A 21,140-nucleotide genomic window follows, 5' to 3' on the forward strand; every position below is an offset into this window, starting at 1 on the left:
GTCTTGAGTAAATCTTATCCTAGAGGCAGAGGACCATGCAAGTGCTGCCTTCTAAGAATGTCAGCTCACAGCCCCGCCTCGCCCCATGGGTGAGACCGGACCATTATTTCCCAACTGGAAGAAGTCACTTGTCTTCTTGCTGGAAGGATTAGGCTTTGACATCAGATTCTGGCTTTGACATCATTTCAAGGCATCCTCTGAATCTAACCCTAGTTCTCTGGACAGACAAAGCCTCTCGCTTAATTCAAAATTCTCGAGGCCAAAGATGATGTCATATCGCTTTGAAAGGCTCCAGTTCCTGGAGTACTACCAGGAAAAAAAAGTCATCTTCCTTGAATTCAGTCCACCCTCAAGGTGTCCTGAGGAAAAAGGCTTTCTCACAGCAGCTGGGGCAACACTGCTCGCAGGCAAACTCTCCTTCTGACTTCATAACGTCCTACACATTCTTACAGTTAATACAATAGTGGAAGCACTGTTGTCCTAAAAGATTTCTGATGACTGTTTCCTCACCAGTCCACAAAAATACCAAAATTATTTCATCCTAGTGACCTCAAAGGTAGGAAAATAAAGCCTCCAAGACTGTATCTTGGGTTAAACAGTTTTCCAATTTTTTTTAAAGTGACAGACTTTTTTTTTTTTTTTTTTTGGCTGTACGCGGGCCTCTCACTGTTGTGGCCTCTCCCGTTGCGGAGCACAGGCTCCGGACGCGCAGGCTCAGCGGCCATGGCTCACGGGCCCAGCCTCTCCGCGGCATGTGGGATCTTCCCGGACCGGGGCACGAACCCGTGTCCCCTGCACTGGCAGGTGGACTCTCAACCACTGCGCCACCAGGGAAGCCCGACAGACTATTTTCATCAAATAAAACCATGGGAGGGACAGATTCCTTTCCCACTCACTGGGCCCATTTTCTTGGCAGGGATTAGCATTGTTGAGAGTTAGTTTCACACCACCTTTTAAAACACCACCTGAATTCTAAAAAGCAGTTTGAAAACCACTGTACAGTCTACCCTCTGTATCTGAGGGTTCCACATCTGAAAATTCAACCAGTCTTGGATCGGAAAAAAAAATTTTTTTAATTCCAGAAAGTTCCAAAAAGAAAAACTTGAATTTGCCAAGTACCGGCAACTATTTACATAGCATTTACATTGTATTCAGTAGTATAACCAATCTGGAGATGATTTAAAATATACAGAAGGACGTGCATATGTTATATGCAAATTTTATATGGGACTTAGGCGTCCGCAAATTTTGCTATCTGCAGGGGTCTGTGGATGCAGAGAGGCGACTGTATTCATAAGCAGTGAAAACTTCATGAACATGATAGGTGTAGAGTGCTTTTCACAGAGTTCCTTGGGTCTTATCCACACTAGGGAAAGAAGTAACTATCAAGTGTCTTCAAAGTGAGATTAAGTTTCATATGCACCTACATTGGTTTACTTTACCTGGGTGTGGTCCACTCGGTTTTCCGTCTTGCTTTATGGTTAATGGTATGCGTTATGAATCCTGCTAGATCGTGAACCCTTAAAAGCGGTGACGTCTCTTTCTTCTCATGCTATCACCCCACCCTCAACCCTCCACCCTCCCTTCCGCTTCTGTACCTGGTAGTGTCCTAGAATGGTAAGCAGCAGCAGATGTGTTGATGTCAGGAATCCCACTGCTTGGATGAATTTTCTTTAGGAAACAGACAGCCAGAGTTCTTTGTATCCTTAAAAACCTAAAATAATAGAAGGTCAGGTTGAAACATGAACATGTCCAGGAAGCCTGAGGCTTTATGAGAGAGTTGATCAAGCTAACCCCATGGCTGGATCAAACCTTCCAGCTGAATGGGGCTGGGGGCCAGATACCAGGAGGCAGACATTGCTTCTGCCTGAGACTGGGTTTAAAGCTTACACACATCCAGAGAGGACAACAGAATAAAAACCCAAAGCCAATGCATGCCTAGGCACGACGAAAGCCTGTTAGTACAGAAGGCAGATGTACACAGGTGGGGGCATGATGCCCAGGAGCTGTCCCAGCTGCGTCCTCCTATCTCTCCTCACAGGGCTCTGAGACCCCCTGTAGGTTTGGACAAGGCGAGGATTTAGACGTTCCTTTGCTGTACAGCCTATGGTCAGCGTTTGAATTGAAAGCGCATCTGGGCACAAAAAATAAGAGATGTATACCCAGGAGAACTGTGTACTTAAAGGCGTTGAGCAGTTGGAAAGAGCACATTTTATGACTTTCCTGTGGAAAGAAAATATCTCAAAATGGCCTGATTCATCCAGGCTGGCCAGTGGAAGTTCAGTAAACAGTTGAGAACCCACTTCCTTGAAGGCCCGGCCCTTGTCTTTTCTCCACTGGTAAAAACTGTATTGAAACAGCAGAACCTGCTAGCGGGGGGCTGACACAGACCCCTAGCCAGCCGCATACGGTTTACTAATGCCAAGTGGTGACTGATGCTGGCTTCCCGCTGCCGCAGCTTCAGTCCTAGCGTCAGGAAGAGTTTTTGTTTTTCCTTTTGATAATTCATTATCTATTCTCAAAGAAGTTTTGTCATTTCTGTCATAGGCATGTGTTTAACAGGGCATCCCCTAGTCTGGATGATGGGTTGTGGGTAGGGAACACGGCCAGTTTCCACACATATCCCTGTCAGCAGTGGCCTCTTGTTCATTATATTTTTCACAGTCAGTAGTACTGTTTATATATTTGGTCATTTGTTTATTTTTGGGTATCTGCCACTAGGATGCAGTCATCTTGGGTGTTGGGTTTTTACTGTTGCCACCCAGCTGCTAGCACAGTACCCAACAAATGGGAGATATTCAATAAATGTTTGGTGAGTGAATGGATGAGTGAATGGATGGATTCTGGTATAATTGGGACTTATCCGTGATTTAATGGTGAACCTATGTTCTAACTAGAGACACAAGTGGGCAGGGTGGCAGGAACCACAGTTTTAATGGTTTTACTTTAAGAGAGTAATATCTCAGAGCATTGGTAACCCAACCCACCCCCTTACATTCTTGCTGACCTCGCAGTAGCGATGCTATGTTGCCACTAGTGAGAATTTGAGAAATTGTAGCAGAAGCTATGGGTCCCACAGTTATCTCCTTCCTTCGAAGCAAAAGGCCCCTGGAGTTCTATATTGTTACCCTGCTACACTGTTCATCAGGTCATTCTGATATGGAGGCTGCTTTGATGTAGTGGAAAAAAGTCTGCTCTTGGGACCATAAGACATCGGTATGAATCCTGACATTCCCACTCTGCTGCTGTGTGTCCTTAGGGAAGTCGTGCAGCCTCTCTGAGACTTGTTTCCTTGGTCTGTGAATGAGATTCCTATAATCTGCCTCACAGGCTGATAGGAGGATTAAATGATATCATGGATATGAAAACTCTTTACAAAATATAAAATACAGTGTACACAAGAGATACAAGAATGACAAGAGTGATTGTTTCTTTCTGAAGTGATGGCAGGAACACACATAGGCTATTTTCCAGGGCCCGCACCTCACCTGAGGGAAGGGAATATGTTTCAAGGGACTCAGTATTCTAAGGGCTTTGAGGAATAAGGTAGATACTTGGAAGAAGGGGAACCTGTTCATTCTTCTGTGATACACAGGTCTAGAATGGATCAGCCTGAAACGGTAATATTTAAAAGGTTGGAGGGAGATTGTAACTAAATATAAAATAATTACCAAAATATGTATTTTCAGTATTTTTAAAGGGGCTTGAAAAAACATTTATTATTATAATCTAAACAAAGCTACAAATACAGGAGGATTTTTAGTTATACCTGCTAGTAGATCTAAGAGGTGGCTCAGGCTAACAAGAACTATTGAAACAAATTGGTCCAAGAATGCTTCATGGGAAATTGAACAATGCAAAACTCACACTGTCTCGAGGTCCTACTTGGGTCTGTTAAGAAGGGTTTATGGAAATGAAGGGGTTCTTTTTATTTGAAATGGAAAGGGTACCATTTACCCTATGATATGTAACCACCCTTCTCCTCCTTAGATCGCAATCACAGAGCCCCTGGATGCACGCTGAGATTTTTTTTCACGCATTGCTGCCTCTAGCCCCTAAGTGAACTCCGCTGGCAGCTCTGCGGGTGTTTTTCAAAAGAAGCCTCCTGTTCTGATTGTTTAAATGCCACTGGTACCTCTGCCACGCCCTGCCCCCTGCACATTCCACTAACAGAGTTTTTTCCTGGAGCCCTGTTTAGAAATGTTCACAAAGATCTCAGAACTTGCTCGGTCTTCCCAGTTTCAAGGAAACACTAGATTGCTCAGATGTAGTAAGTGACGTGGTTTCTCCAAATGAATCATTTGCTAGATCATGCATCTGTTATTTTGTAAAATCTTAATTTATATATAAAAATAAAATTAAAGGAAAAAAAAAACCAAGACCATAGTATGCCTTTCGGTATGTTGCAAGCTGTTTGTTTTTATTCACCCAACTCAGTAAAATACAGAGCTTACATTTTGACTTTGGAATATGTTAATTTTCATAGGATTTGATGGATATCCCATTTTCCTGACCTAAGTGAAGAAAAATAAACAGCTTGTGACATAGACAGTTTCAGATTTTGGTTTTGTTCTGATGGTTAGAGGAGCTGGCGTAAAAATACAGCCTGAGATGACCATACATTTCATAACCAACTTGATCATTTTAATTAATTTGTGTAGGAATTTTTTTTTAGTCTTTAAAGTCGGCAACACATCACAGTAGTTGAAAAACCAGAAGATACAAAAGCATGTTTTATGAAAACTCTGTCTTTACCTGTGTACTCAGCCACCATTACCATATCCCTTAAGCAAGTAATGTTAATTCTGATTCATTTCAGCTGGTACACTAAGATATATTTTAGCTGAAGTCTTATTTTATTTTGATGCTTTATCACATGACATAAAGGAACAGAGTGTAAGTTTGGGACCTTGGGGGCAAATAACTACATGAATATCCAGGGAGATGCCTCAGATAAAAATGCGCTAAGGGTGACAAAATGTAGAGCCCAAAGCAGAATTCCATTTTTACTGTAAAGAAAAATGCTAAAAGTGAGATCTTACTATAAGCCCGTAAGTCTCCCATGTATTCATTTGGACTTCTCTGTTTCTGGGTTTCCAGAATAGACTGTTGCGTACGTATTGAATCCTGGCACTGTGAATCTCTTATGATGCAAGATTAAATTTCTCATTGCCACTTTTTTCAGATAACAGCCCGCCGTCAATGGAAACATATTTATGATGAATTAGGCGGTAATCCTGGGAGCACCAGTGCCGCCACTTGTACCCGCAGACATTATGAAAGGTAAGGCATCCTTTCTTGGAAAGTCGTTGATTAATTAAAAGTGTGTTAATTGGAAGTTAATTGGTCAAGCATAAGACCTTTTAGGAAACAGAAAATATCCCTCTGGCATTTTACTTTGCATACTGCCTTGTGATTTTTAGGGAACATGGCTTTCTCTGGTTATAAGGGATGAAATTAGATTAAGTTCGTTTAGTTTGGTTTTATCCTGTGATCACCTGCCTGATAATACTTACCCCTCCCCCCCGCAAGCATACATTATTCAATATGTTCTCTGTACTCTGTAGGTTTATTTACTATGAGAACTTTCAGCTTCTGGAAAACTTTGAGATTCTGGGGTCTGTGGTGTTACTATGAGGTTGCCATGTAACTGCATTAATATTGAAAAGTGTTAATGTTGACTGTATTAATATTGAAAAGTAAGCATTTCTTTAATAAGAAAATTGGTCCCAGATAAGATCCATTGTTTTTTCCCATCTTGGTGTTCTTCTTCTAATGCTTTCGACCCAGGAAATCCTTTCTTGCCAAGCTCTGTGTGGTTTGGTTTTCTAATAATTTCAGCTTCTCTTAGAAAGGTGATGATAATGCAAACAAGAAATAATGCCAAATTGGCCTCCTATGAGGGTTGTATCCTCAGGAATTCTTCCCCTTTGCATTAGGACTGTGTTACCCACAATGCTGGAGACCAGTTAGCATAAATCACGCGTTATCCTTGCTCTGTACTTCCAGCCCCTACTTAATTTCTTTAGGTCATAACAACTTCCTTATCACTGGCATTTCCCTGCAGTAGTGTTGACCGACTTGGCTTCATGGTTTCAGATTCAGAGCTTGTGAGATCCAAGTAGAGGTGTCTGTGTTTTAATGATGGCCATGGATGGAATGAAGTCAAGACACGATCAGCTGAGCAAACGGGCCAGTTAGCTTCCTCCTTTGAAAACTAAAACACAAGTGCTAAATTTGATGGTTGCTCTTCACATAGTCAGTTCCCATTCCAACTTCAACCCACATGCTTAACACCCGTCTCTGGATCATACAAATGCATCTTCAGATAATGTCACCTCACACATCAACTCTTAGTCATATTTCTTTTGAGCCCAATTATATTTTTATCTGCATTGCACTTAACACAGAGCCTCTTTTAGCATGGCCATTCAGTGAAACTTGGAATGTTTTTATAGGTATAATCATAGAAAATTGAGCTGGGTTTAGTACGCTACGAAAAATTCTCACGAAATATTCCCAAGAGATTGCCTTACTTGACAGTGTTATAATGCAGAAGGATTTTTAAAAAATTGATAACAGGAATTCAAATTATTACTTTTCATAGCATTGTTTGCAGTATACTGCACGAATTTTTTAAATGTGTTATTTCTCGCAGTATTTAATACAAAAGCCCGCACCCTCACTGTACCTAACACTTAACAGCACTGAAGTTCTAGTATGAAAAGGCACTGGTACCTGGCATGAGTGTTCTGTAGTGTCTGAGGTACCATAGTCATCTTGTTTTGATTATGAGTCAAGGCTTTAATCAAAACATTTTCATTAGCAACACTGTCTCTACTTTCAGATAGTGAACCTCCCTTAGCTCCATGTGCCAACGTCCCCAGCATGTGAACCATCACACTTAAAGGACCAGATAGCAATTAAAATTTGAAAAAGGAGTGTTATCTCAGCTGGGAGCTGGCTCACCTAGTTAGAGTGAAAAATTAATCAAATGTATTAGAAAGCATCACATGGTCAAAAAACAGATAAGGTTTGGGATAGAAAAAGGATTGGATTCCATAGTACTAGGTACGTGTGTGTGTGTGTGTGTGTGTGTGTGTGTGTGTGTGTGTGTGTGTGTGTGTGTGTGTGTGTGTGTGTGGGGCTGTGTGTTTAATTTACTCAAGCAGTTGTGTGGATAAAAATAGCTTCAATCTTAAATGAAATGCCAAGATATGTTCTTTTGAAGGTTGTGTACTTTTGTTTTATGATTTACCTCTTCCTGGAGTAGTAGAATCCCACATGCCTTCAGTCAGTCAAAATGGAAAATTCTAATAGAGATACCTCCAACTTTAGCAACTGAAAACATTATTAAAGATTTTTAGAGATTTTTCTTCTCTCATTCTTGGGAGCAGACTTCATAAAGGTTTAGTCTCCCACTGGAATACATTTTTTGAAAAGCTATGTCGGTTACTCCTCCAAATCTAGAATTTGTTCGGTCAGTGTATCATTCAGAATCCAGGAAGGAAAATAAAAATCCACACTAAGTATTCAACAAAGAGAATTTACTGTAGGGAACTGCTTAACAAGCGTTGGTGTGAAGCAGTCCACTACTATGGAGGCAGTAACTATAGGTTTCCTAGGGTTGAAGGAATAGAGAAAAGAAGGTAGGTTATCACCACCCAGAAGTTTGGAGAGTGGACCTCACCAAACTGGGGTTCAGATCTCTCATAGGTAGAGGCGCCCAGCCAGTACTGGTCCTTCAGGGTCTCAGAGGAGAGGCACCGTGGAGCTGGGCGCAGTCCTGAAGAGGCATGCTCTGTGGCTGGGGCCAGACCTCAGAGGAAACGCACTGAAACTACTCAGGGATTGTTGAAAGACGCGACAGGGTGGAACCAACTGCTGCTGCTACGTCACTGTTGGGTTGGCACTGAAATGAACAGCAAGCAAAAGGGAAGGTGGTCCCTTCTCCCTTCCCCTGGCCTGCTAGGGCCCCACTTGCAGAACCCCAATAGGAAGACAGCTGACAAGAGAGACATGTAATTTATGTTGTCCCGGTCCCAGCATCACCAAGCAGAGCACAGAAGAGTGGATCTGGAGTTGAGAGACAGTAGTCAGCTGTGGGCGCCCCGCGGGGCCCCCCCAACATAGAAATCCCTGCACAGAACGTGAAACCCAGGTTGGAGCACAGCTGTTCCAGGGTGATTAGCATGGTCCTTAACCCGTTCTTGGCATTTGCATTTCCTTTCTTTGTCTTAATTTAATTTTTATTTTACAGTGGAGTATAGTGGATTTACAACGTTGTTTGTTTCAGGTGTACAACTAAGTGATTCAGTTATAGATACACATGTATCCATTCTTTTTCAGATGCTTTTCCCATATAGACCGTTGTAGAGTACTGAGTAGAGTTCCTTGTGCTATACAGTGGGTCCTCGTTGGTTATCTACCTTATGTATAGTAGTGTGTGTACGTTAATCCCAAACTCCTGATTTATCCCTCCCCGCCATATTTCCCCTTTGGTAACCATAAGTGGTTTCTGATATCTGTAAGTCTGTTTCTGTATGGTAAAATAAGTGCATTTTTATAATTTTTTAAAACTAGATCCCACATATGGGTGATACCATATAATATTTGTCTTTCTCTCTCTGACTTACTTCACTTAGTATGATAATCTCCAGGTCTATCCATGTTGCGGCAGATGGTATTATTTCGTCCTTCTTTATGGCTGAGTAATATTCCATTGTACATACGTACCGTATTTTCTTTCTCCATTCCTCTGTCAATGGAAATTTAGGTTGCTTCCATGTCTTGGCTATTGTAAATAGTGCTGCAGTGAATACTGGGGTGCATGTATCTTTTTTTTTTTTAAAGAGTCTGTGTTTTTCAAATTAATTAATTAGTAAGTTATTTATTTTTTTTGGCTGCTTTGGGTCTTCATTGCTGTGCGCGGGCTTTCTCTAGTTGCAGTAAGCGGGGGCTACTCTTTGTTGAGGTGCTCAGGCTTCTCTTTGCAGTGGCTTCTCTTGTTGCGGAGCACAGGCTCTAGGCGCGCGGGCTTCATTAGTTGTGGCACGCAGGCTCAGTAGTTGTGGCTTGTGGGCCCTAGAGCACAGACTCAGTAGCTGTGGCTCATGGGCTTAGTTGCTCCGTGGCATGTGGGATCCTCCCGGACCGGGGCACGAACCCGTGTCCCCTGCATCGGCAGGCAGACTCTCAACCACTGCGCCACCAGGGAAGCCCTGTTTTAGTTTTCCTAAAGAACCTCCATACTGTTCTCCATAGTGGTTGCACCAATTTACGTTCCCACCAACAGTGCAAGAGGGTTCCCCTTACTCCACACCCTCTCCAGCATTTACTGTTTGTAGCTTTTTTGATGATGGCCATTCTGACTGGTGTGAGGTGATACCTCATTGTAGTGTTGATTTGCATTTCTCTAATGATTAGAGATGTTGAGCATCTTGTCATGTGCTTTTGGGCCACCTGTATGTCTTCTTTGGAGAAATGTCTATTTAGGTCTTTTGCCTGTTTTTTGATTGGGTTGTTTTTGGTTTTGTTTTGATACCGAGCTGCATGAGCTGTTTGTACATTTTGGAGATTAATCCCTTGTCGGTCACATCATTTGCAAATATTTTCTCCCATTCTGAGGGTTGTCTTTTCATTTTGCTTATGGTTTCCTTTGCTGTGCAAAAGCGTTTAAGTTTAATCAGGTCCCGTTTGTTTATTTTTGTTTTTATTTTCATTACTCCAGGAGGTGGATCCAAAAAGATACTGCTGCGATTTATGTCAAAGAGTGTTCCGCCTGTGTTTTCCTCTAAGAGTTTTACAGTAGGCATTTCCTTTCGCCATCTAAGTCCCTCTTGCATTGTTGTGGTCAGATACAAGGGATGTCATGAATAATTAGTAATCTCTAATAGTTAAATCAGTCATCTGCAAATATTGGTATTTTTTTTAAAGAAATCAGACTCTACTTACCGTAATGCCACCCTCACTCATTTGAACCATGCTCTAAAGGAGTCACCCATACTCCTGTGTGTTGTGGTGGGGAGAAATGTCTGGGAATGACTGCGCTAGATGTCTGTCTTCTCTTTGATGGTTCTACCAAAGAAGGGAAGAGTATACACTCAGATCTGTCCAGGGGCTTGAACCAGTTACGCTTTGGTCAAAGAAAAGGCTGAAGCTCTTGACTGCAACTGTGTTGAGTGATTTTGGCAGACTTCACTCATTCTTGCTACTTACAGGCTGTGCTAACACAATGAAAACAGAGGTGACTAGAATGGTGAAAGGCCATTGTCTTCCAGAAGGTTCAGGGAGTTTTAAAGGGCCAGGGTTTTGTGAGCAAACATCTAGTCTGGAGATGCCCTTGGCAATGTTGAAAGCCTTCCAAACCAGATGAGAATGACTGGAGTTCCCCCTCTGCTGCCGGCTCACCTGGGCTCTCGTTTTCACTCTAATATAGGGACTGGCTCCTTTTCCTGTTTCCCTACCACCAGCTTTGCTTTCCTAGAAGATGAAGAAGCAATGAGTGATCTACTACGCATTATCCACTGATTTATTTTTCATGCAGTGTGGTTCATGCTTCCAGTAAATGTTTTCATTTTCCAACAAGAAAAAAGTAGCCGGTTCCCTCAGTAAACGTTACTTGTATATATTAGTTGGGCACTTTTGGTTTATTAATGAGTGTAATAATGAAAGTGCAAGTTGTTGAAAAGAATCAATGTTGTTTTTATTTAAGGCATAGCAGGAATGGTAGGTACAATGCCTGTGAATGCATCATTGTCGCTGAAGGCCTGACGGGTCCAAACTTGCCTCTGATTGGTTTAAATCAAATAGGTCCAAGCACTTCATAAAAATGTCTTTGTCAGCCTGGTTTTGCTTCCAAACCTATTCATCTCTGTCAGTTTTTAATATTAGTACCAGGCTCCTGGCCACAGTCCATTAGTACTGTACTTAATTGCTCATGTTACAGATGATCACCAATATAAAAAGCATTAATGTTTCCCCATCGAAAGACTGTTGCTATGTAGATGTCTCCAGCTCAGCAAAGCTTATGAAGTGTGGTTATCCTGGACACTTCTTGTTCAGGATTTATAGATAAAGTTACTGTAGATTATAATGCAAAGAAAAATGCCCACCTCCTTCTGTGCAGGACACTTCTCAGTGGAACATTTTCTTTCTCGTTCAACTCTTCGTTGAAGATGCCCTGAAAAACTTTCTTTTATCAGTAAAGGAACAAAAAGGAAAATGGTTACTTTAGTGGAATTCTCTTAGCTTGATCTTTCTGGAATAGTAATTCACTTTAAAGACTGTTTTCACATGCAGATTTGTTTTCTTTTCTTTTTTTTTAATGTTTTTTAAGCACATGCAAGGGGGAAAAAAAATCTTTACACAGAATACCAGATTACTGGTTTTAATTTTCCTGAATAAATTACATGGTCTGTGTCTGTGGAGCACATGAAATTATTCCTAGGGATTTTAAAAGGAGCATTAAGGCAAAAGTACTTTATGATGTGCTTTTCTGAGTAGTTAGAAAATCATAAACAAATGGATTTGTTTGTGGGGGAAATGGACAATTATGCCTCACCTTCTTATGTACTCAATGCCCAATTTCAAAGTCTACCCTCTACCCTTTTCCCGCAAGCATTCCTGGGGTGAGACTGTCATGCCGCCTGGCTGAGGCATTTTCCTGGGCAGTGACTTGGGGTGAGCTGCACCCAAGCCCCATGCGTTTGGGCAGAAGCCCAGTGATAGATGGAGCTTCGGCCTTTTTTTCTCTGAAGGTGGAAGGCGGTGTGTGAGAGGTTCACGTTTTAAATAAGATAAGTATGTGCTGCAAGGTAAATGCCAGACATACACCAGGTTCTAAGGGACTCAGTCAGCACACGGTTGAGGAGGCCACAGGCCGGGTTCACAGATTGCGGGGATCCTTTAGCAATCCTCTAGACAGTGTTACTCAAGTGAGGTTCTTCTGGCCCATCTGTGCTCTGTGAATGGGGCAGCTATGCATAAGCACTGATACACGTACATGGCAGTTTGCCAGAATAATTTTTTGTCTGTTGAATTTTTTTTTTAATGGGGGCTTGCATTTTGTATGTCTTTTAAAATTTCTCATTTTCCTGTTAATTCCTTTTTATGGTATTTTACAAAAGTATCAGTCAGCAACAGACAGGAAATTTAGGAAACTGGTCCCTCTCACCCGGTCACTGGAGAAGCAGTGGTCACACACTCAGATGTTGATGGGGGCAGGTAGCATGGGTGAGCACAGGTGTGGCCAGGCTGGAAAGTGCAAAACACACAGCCGGGCGCGAGAGAGGCCCGGTGGGATCAGCGACACTTACTGCCGTAGAAGGATATAGTCTCCATGCTTCCACGCTTTCCGTGTTCTGGAGATAATTTTTATGTGAAATCACCCGACTTACAAATACTGGCTCCAATATTTCTGAAAATATTTTATGTAAACTAAACTAAACACGCCTGTGGGCTGCTGTGTTCCATGAGGACTGAACTGTCTCTGGCATCGGGCTATAATTCTGTCTCTGCTTAATCGCCCTGCAGTGGGAAGGCAACTCTGTTGAAGGCACTCTTCACCTGTACGCTCTTCCCATACTGAGCAGCACACCTGTGGCTTCCCACCGACTCTACCTTGCCTTTTGGGGCTGACTCATTCCACATGCTCTTTTTTCTCGGTGATGGGCCTCCATACACTTGGCAAAGCTCCTCTCTCACTTCAAGTCTTCCTAATCCATTCATTCAAGCCTCAGAGCACGATATATGGACTTTCACCAGTTTGGCTTGCTCTCATGTAAATGCCTCCCGTTTGTGTCACTTAGAATACCCAAAGCTATCCCAGATGTGGCATATAGTATTTCTTGGGATGTGGGCAGTGTCAGTCTATCAGCAGAGCCTAAGATTACTTTTGAAATCGGTGGCCAGTTTCTTTTTCTTGGGTCGGGTAGATGCGCCATTTGACTCACTGCCTTTTTCCTTTGCTGCTGCCCTCAAGAGCCAGTTGGTGTTTTTGGAACGTCTATCAAGAATAGGGCTGGCAAAAAATGAGGAGGTGCCCATGCTACCACATTCATGGCAGAGACCGCTAAGGGAACACGATGCTGCTTCCCGAGAACCCAGGCTCAGCTTCACAGTTCTTCTCAATATGGCACCCGTACGCACTACTACCGACTCATTAGAACTGGGAGCTGCTGTGACCCTATCTTTTTTTTTTCTAAAATTTGCTTTCTTTTTATTATTTTTAAATTTTTTATTTTTTTGAATTTAATTTTTTTATACAGCAGGTTCTTATTAGTTATCTATTTTATACATATTGGTGATATATATGTCAATCCCAATCTCCCAATTCATCCCACCACCACCACCATCACCACCACCACCACTACCACCACCAACAACAACAACCCCCGCTTTCCCCCCTTGGTGTCCATACGTTTGTTCTCTACCTCTGTGTCTCTATGTCTGCCTTGCAAACCGTTCATCCGTACCATTTTTCTGGATTCCACATATATGCGTTAATATACGATATTTGTTTTTCTTTTTCTGACTTCCTTCTGTATAAGTCTCTAGGTCCATCCGTATCTCTGAAAATGATCCAGTTTCGTTCCTTTTTATGGCTGAGTAATATTCCATTATATATATGTACCACATCTTCTTTATCCATTCGTCTGTCTGTGGGCATTTAGGTTGCTTCCATGACCTGGCTATTGTAAATAGTGCTGCAGTGAACACTGGGGTGCATGTGTCTTTTTGAATTATGGTTTTCTATGGGTATGTGCCCAGTCGTGGGGTTGCTGGGTGTGACCCTATCTTGTGTGATCCGACTCATACTCCATACATACGTGAAAGAGAGCTAAATATTTAAGGCTATAAAAACCTTAGGTAAGGAAGTAATAGATACAAATAATAAGTTCAACAGAGATCAGAGAAAGAAGAGAGAATTCCAAATGGAATAAGCAAAGTCTTCCAGTGGGGGAGGATCTAGAATTTGAACTGGATTTTTTTTTATTGGCGTATAGTTGATTTACAATGTTGTGTTAGTTTCAGGTCTACAGCAAAGTGATTCATTTATACATATACATATACATATACATATACATTCATTTATACATATACATATATTTTTTTCTCATATAGATTATCACAGAATATTGAGTAGAGTTCCCTGTGCTATACAGTGGGTCCTCGTTGGTTATCTACCTTATGTATAGTAGTGTGTGTACGTTAATCCCAAGCTCCTGATTTATCCCTCCCTGCCATATTTCCCCTTTGGTAACCATAAGTGGTTTTTGATATCTGTAAGTCTGTTTCTGTTTTGTAAATAAGTTCATTTTTTATCATTTTTTAAAATTAGATTCCACATGTGGGTGATGGTCTAGATTTGTCTTTCTCTGACTGACTTACTCAGTATGACAATCTCTAGATCCATCCAGGTTGCTGTAAAGGGCATTATTTTGTTCTTTCTTATGGCAATATATATACGATATTCCTTTGTGTATATGTATCACATCTTCTTTATCCACTCCTCTGTTGATGGACACTTAGGTTGCTTCCATGTCTTGGCTCTTGTAAATAGTGCTGCAGTGGACAGTGAGGTGCATGTATCCTTTTGAATTATGGTTTTCTCCGGATGTATGCCCAGGAGTGGGATTGCTGGGTCGTATGGTAGTTCTATTCTTAGTTTTTTAAGGAACGTCCATACTGTTCTCCACAGTTGGTTGTACCAATTTATGAACCGGACCTTAAAGAGATTCGGTTAGAACCTAAGACAGATCATCGTACACTGCCTAAAATAATTCAGTTGTAGAACTCAGAAACAGTAAAGAAATTATATTTGAGGGCAAGGACCTTGTGGTATTGCTTCCCTTGAGACTCACCAGTGCACCCAGTACTGCGTCGTGAACATACCAGGGACTCAAGAATTAGGGGTTGAATGAATTAAATTAAATCCAAACCAAAAGGACAGCTTTCTCTAGGAAATGTGTACAAAGAGGTAGGGAATGAGTTGGTAGAAGGGGCAGTCAGGAGGGGTCTAAGGCTGAATTTCCAAATTGGATACACCAAAGGCAGGTATTATAGTTTATCCTCTCAGTGTCTGTTCAGTCTCTTGCCTTGAGGTCCAGTGGGTAGACTGTACCCCATCCTCACCCATGGTGGGCTCGACCAATCTATGGACTTGCATCTCCTTTGTAAACACTGTCTTGGTAATGGGGACTCTGGCCAACGGGTGCTCTGTTGGTAACGCGTCTGTAATACCGCCACCCAGGCGCTCTCATCTCCCTTTTCCCCACACCCACAGAAGGCCACCTGGCCCTTGTCAGCAACCAGCAACCCCCAAAATCTAACACAAAGTGTTGAGATTTAGGCAGACTCAATAAGGTACTGCTGCTGCTCTTCCAGTGATACCCCATCAGGCTCGTTCTTATAAGGCACCTGAATTGGGTGGATGTAAGCACCCTATGCCCGGAGCAGCTTCTCATCTGTAGAGGATGTCTCCGCAAAGGATCTGTAGAGAATGTCTCCCCAAAGGACAGTCAGGTAATTTCATAAGCGAGCGCCTCCCTCCGTATCACTCAGCATGCCCAAAATGCTCTCATAACTTTCCAACGCCTGGATTTTTCAAGAAACTTTTAAAAAGGAAAACAGAACCCCAGCCAGGCCCTGGAGTAGAAAAACTGGTTTCTGTTTAAAAAAAAATAAACAACAGCCTTTGAAAAATCTCTATTTAAAAATTCTTAAATTTGCCTCTAAATGCAAGTTGTAATTAATAGAAGTTGGAGTTTACACTGTTGAGTGTAAAAACACCCTCAGGCACAAACTAATCAAGTGTGTATGTCATGCTGTAAACTACAGCAAGTTCTTTGTTTGACCCAAAAAAGGCTTGCCAAACAGCAGTTTCTTCTTTGTGGAGCTCCCTTATTGTCTCATTTTTGTTTTCTTCCCACTCCCCCTACCCAACCTCCTTTGAACCTTGCTATAGTATTTAAGAAACTTTTCGCAGGTTCCATGTTTTATTGATAGTTTTCATCCAGCCTGAATTTAAATTTGAGAATAGATGAGGTGTCTTAGCCCTTTTTCTTTTTGATAAATAACAAGAGGTTTCTACTTATGATTTTCTGTCCTCAGGGCTTTATCATTAAGATTAAATAACTGTATTCTCAAGCATGCCACTGCACAAACATCTTTTCAATTATGTGAGTAACAGATGCCTTCACAAAGGAACTATTGAAAATTCAGAAAGCATGTTTCCAAAAAAGAAAGGAAAAAAAAAGTATCAGATGACAGAAGAATGTAATTGTTTACCATTAAAATATATCCTTAACTCTTCCACTGAAAACCTCTTGGAACATTTTGGTTTTGTGCAAGTTATTACAGAGTTTGATCAAAGTGATACATTTTGGGGGAACTGTTGAACATTTCAGAAGCTCTGGGATGTGTGGTGTCTCACGTGGGACTTGAATGCGACAGTTGTTTGTGCTTCTACATATGGACCCTTCATGTTGGGGGTGCACCTCACGTTGAAAACACTGTAGTTGTATTTGTCTGTTATTCTTGAAAGGATGTTCATCTGCCCTTGAAAGAGATCCAGAAGAACACCCAGAAGTTTCTCTCCACCCCCCCACCCCCCCTGACTCCCACAGCCCATGTATTCAGTTCAGGGGCCTGTCATCCTGGAGCTGCATCTCTCACGCTGACCCTCCTTCATGGGAGTCAAGCCACTGTCCATCGAGCCAGGGATCCCAGCACCTTTCTTTCCCCTCTTTGCTTAGTTAGGGTCACAGTTACTCCACGACTGCGGGAAGGCCAAGGGTCATCAATGGGCCTCAGAAACAACTCTCCCACGACTGGGGCAAAGGGAGAAAATTAGTGCCTCCAAAAGGTTTTCTTGTTCGTCTTCTGCTTGCCCTTGAGTAGGTAATGAAGCCCCTAGTGAGCTGATGATTTTCCCAAGGCAGAGGTTTTCTGAAGACGAGTGGCCATTGATCATGGTCGTTGATGATAATGGGCCACGTGCCTTTTAGGTATCTTCGAGTAGAATGCAAATGGTACTCTTTATACCTACTTCCTTTTTAAAGAGCTCTGTACCGTTTACCGTTGGTAGCTCATGGGCAAGCTAAGTCTTTCACACAGAACCCACGTTGCATTCTCCCACCGTCTTCTTGGCTCAGGTGGGTCCTGCCGCTGGCTTATTCTCTGTGGCCTACATGTCAGCATGGCATCTCCCTCCGTGGTTCGGTGCTCAAAGCTTTGAGTTCACATCTTCGTCTGTCAGAAACTGACACTCAAGTCCTCTTTCTCAGCTCTCTTTGTGACTGATCTTTTTTCTGCTCCACTGAAACTTATACCATAAGCCGGTGGAGATCTTCATCTGGAGCCCACATTTTTTCTTAGATGGAGTTTGGCTTTTAAAAGAATAGGAACAAAGCGGCATAATGGCCGTTATACTCAACCAGCGTTGTGCCCACTGAGGAAACATTCCCGCTGCTCCGCACGTTGACATAGCAGCACATTTGTGTATTTGGCTTTTGTTTTGGTACATATCCCGCCCCCCCCCCCCCCCCCAACAAATGCTCTTTAGACATTTTTAGAGTAATGGTCTGGTGCCTTGAGCTGGAGGTGAACAGTATGTGAGATTAGAACCTTCCATGTTTCTTGGAACCTTAACAAGTGTGTGTACTTCATCTTCACAAAAGAAAAACATACCTTCTATTGGCTCCATATTTGGTGAAAGAGTGCTTCCCTGCACTTCACAGCGAAGTTATATATTTTCAGTTTCTGGCTGAGAAGGGAAATGTCTGGCCAAACCTTAGAATTTATCGACCCTGGAATCAACTTGGAGGTATAATAACTCCGTTTGGGATCAGATCAGGTCTGAAGCCCCAGTGGAACCAATATGTCATTTCTTTTCTAATGCCACGATAAAACCTAATAGTTAAAAGAATAGTAGTAGCATTTTTGCCCTGATATGCACGCCAACTTTATCCCCTCTGCCCCTAAAACATTCTGCTCCAAAGGCACCAGTAGAAATCTGGGCCTGGAATTGTTCACTGGTTTGATAGCATCAAAGTGCCTATGAAGTAACTAGGGTAAGTTTGAGGTTCAAATACAACCCTAAAGATGTGCCACTATGCCGTGGAGCAGCTAGGCCCGTGCGCCACAACTACTGAGCCTGTGCTCTAGAGCCTGCATGCCACAACTACTGAGCCCCCGTGCCACAACTAATGAAACCCGCCCGCCTAGGGCCAGTGCTCTGCAACAAGAGAAGCCACTGCAATGATAAGACCGTGTACCGCAACGAGTAGTAGCCCCTGCTCGCTGCAACTAGAGAAAGCCCGCGCCCAGCAACAAAGACCCAACACGGCCAAAGACAAATTAATTAATTAATTAAAAAAAAAAAAGATTTGCCACTTCTTCTAACTCTTCAGACTGAATCAGTCCTAGACATTCTTATAACATCATTTTTCAGAGCTCTATAAATACATGGATTCTCATTTCTCGTCTTAAGCACTGTTTGCTAAATGTTTTGGCCCCAAAAGTCAGTCATTCCATGAAAGCATTAGTCAATACGGGAGACATTAGTGGTTACTCGTTCTGATGAGATTTGACATTATTTTTCCTCTGTCTATGGGGAGGGGAGGGGAATGTTGCCTAATAAAGATGAAGGGTCTTTTCTTCTTTTGTATGAAATGCAAATGATGAGGACATGTGCAATACTCATTTCTTGAATATGAGGCTGCTGCTTTTTGTTGAGAAAGAGAGGCAGGGCCCTGGAGGATTTCAGAATTTGTAAATATAAAATTATCTGCCTTCGTGTTTAAAAAAAATAATAAAAGGGAGAGAGAGTTGGCAGGTTGCCAGATTACTTACATTACAGTAATAGATTTGCTGACCCTTGACTTCTGCTGAAGAGAAATGTATTGAATTTTTCATAATATCAGATGAGGCAGATCTAAAAACCTAGTATACTGAGCACCATTATTTAACTTGAGATTTAACAAAGCAGAAATCTTTTCAAACCAGCGGTTTCTTGTATGATGATAACTTAGTGGCTCAGACGCTGATAAATCAAGGTTATAATGCCACTGATTTGTTCATTTTAACTTGGGTTGGTTTTAAGTTGTCTTTATTTAAGAAAAAAAAGAAGGAGGAGGAGAAAAAAATCTTGCTTTTCACAGTGACTGAATTTAGTAAGAATCTCTGTGATAGAAAAAGGCTCCCCTACTGTTTCTGCTTTGGGGTGGAAAATGTTATTCTTGTATTATTCCTAGGGAAAAATAAAATCTCATGCTGCTACAATTCTTATGCCTATGGAAAGATGTTATTTTTTTAATACATGATGGCTTACCTATTTCAGATCCATTAATGGCATCGTAAATAAGCATTTTGCTAATCTGAAATCTCGATAATAGTAAAGGCCCATTTATCTGCCTAGCTTTCAATCCTCGGACTACATTAGATTGGGGGGGTGGGAGGGGGAATTTCTCTGGATTTTCTAATGAATATATTGCTTCTCTTCCCTATTACTTCCATCCACCAGAAACCCAAACCACATTCTTAGAGTTGCAGCCCATTGAAAATATTTCTCCTGTGTAATGAGTTCTTAGGGGCTGGGGTGCATTTTTGCTTTTATCTGCACAGTTTAGAGGCTGATTAAATCTTTGTTGTAAGGTGCAGTCATGTTGCATTATACTAAATTCTTTATACAACGCTTGCTGCATTGGGCAATGTTGACCTTATGTTGGCTAACCTGTTTTCAATGGTATCGCATGTACGTTAAACGTTTAAATGTTCAGAAACCTATAATAGCTTTCGTCCTCTGTACTGTGTAAAAACTTCTAATAATCAGATGATAAGATCATATCCTGTGGGGTAATTGTGTTGTACCATGACAGGATAACTGAAAAAACATTCAGTGAAAATCGTACCAAACGGAAATCACTATATGAACAGCGATTGTTTGTGTGCCGGGTGAGAAGAGCTCTGCTCTTCAGGGCTTAGCTGGTCATATTTCTACTTGTTTCCTTTTAGCTGCTGCCTTTCTTGTTTTATTTCGGGAGCCTTTATTGCCTGAGCCACTATAATTATCTTTCAGTGATTTAGAAGGGAAAAAAAACACTCACTTGACCTTTACACACACACACACACACACACTCACACACACACACACACACACTCTCCCTCTGGAAGCCTTGAACAAGCAGAGTTTGTGTTTGGATTCAGTTTTACCTTAGTCATGCCTCTTTCCAGATACAAGAAACATTTAATTCCAGATTTCCTGCTTCTGGCTTTAGGCCTTTGACCAGCAAAGTGAAATGTATTTTTTACTGCTGTCAGCCAGCCAGCTGCTGAGCTGAGTGAAGGGAAGAAAAAAAAAAAAAAAAAAATGAAGGAAAAGGAAAAAAGAAAAAAGAAAGAAATGAAACAGAAGTGTTGCCCTGCTTCTTGAACTTGAAAATTGTGCGAGGAAATTAAAGTCTCCTTAGCACCCATCTAGAAAGCTGGGTTGGCCCAGGACTCTCCGGACCTGAGGTGAGGGGTCCTCACCTTGGGTGTCTCTCCCAGCCAGTTCTCTGCTTCCTCTCACCCCCTTCCCCACACTCAGAGGTGATGCTGTCATCCTTAGTGAAGGGAGTCCCTCCCTCATGGTGCCACCATCTCAATTAGAGAGTGGAGTTTGGGGGGAGGGTGGTACCAACAAACAATAACCATTGGAATCCCCGGACTTCAGTGCTCCTTGGGTTCCCATGGCAACCAAACAAAAGTAAAACAAACCTATCTGTCCTAACAATAAAAATATGTTTTCATTAAAGTCAATTTAACATATTTTTCCTAATTTAAAATATTCAATGCATTTTGCTCCCGGACAAAAATCCCCAACCTGCCACTGCTGAAGGGGATAAAGTCCCTGGCAGAACCATGCAGATAAAAGCAACTGGGGGGAATGTTGGGGACTTTACAGATGAGACGGAATACATTCAAGTATGAACAAGATTGCTTTTTTCCTCTCTTCTGCTTAGTTATGCTTTTTATTATATAAACATTAACTGTAATATTACAGTGGGAAGCAGGTATTTGGCAGCCATATATTATTTTAGTAAGTCTACACAGAGAGAACAGTTTCCAGTTTTAGCAGCTGTAACATGTTTAAACTC

General features: G+C 41.9%; 1 protein-coding gene across 4 annotated transcripts in view; it reads left to right on the top strand.

Moving 5' to 3' along the window:
- The window catches only part of ARID5B (AT-rich interaction domain 5B), a 189,722-nt gene that overhangs the window by 157,320 nt on the left and 11,262 nt on the right, over positions 1-21,140 (top strand). For all 4 annotated transcript variants that reach the window (XM_033406063.2, XM_004279981.4, XM_033406064.2 and 1 more), the window contains one exon: positions 5,186-5,283. In XM_033406063.2, coding sequence (XP_033261954.2) covers positions 5,186-5,283 — 98 coding nt within the window. The remainder of the gene's footprint in view (positions 1-5,185; positions 5,284-21,140) is intronic.

Source organism: Orcinus orca, chromosome 14 (assembly GCF_937001465.1).
Source record: "Orcinus orca chromosome 14, mOrcOrc1.1, whole genome shotgun sequence".
NCBI classification, from domain to species: Eukaryota; Metazoa; Chordata; class Mammalia; order Artiodactyla; family Delphinidae; genus Orcinus; species Orcinus orca.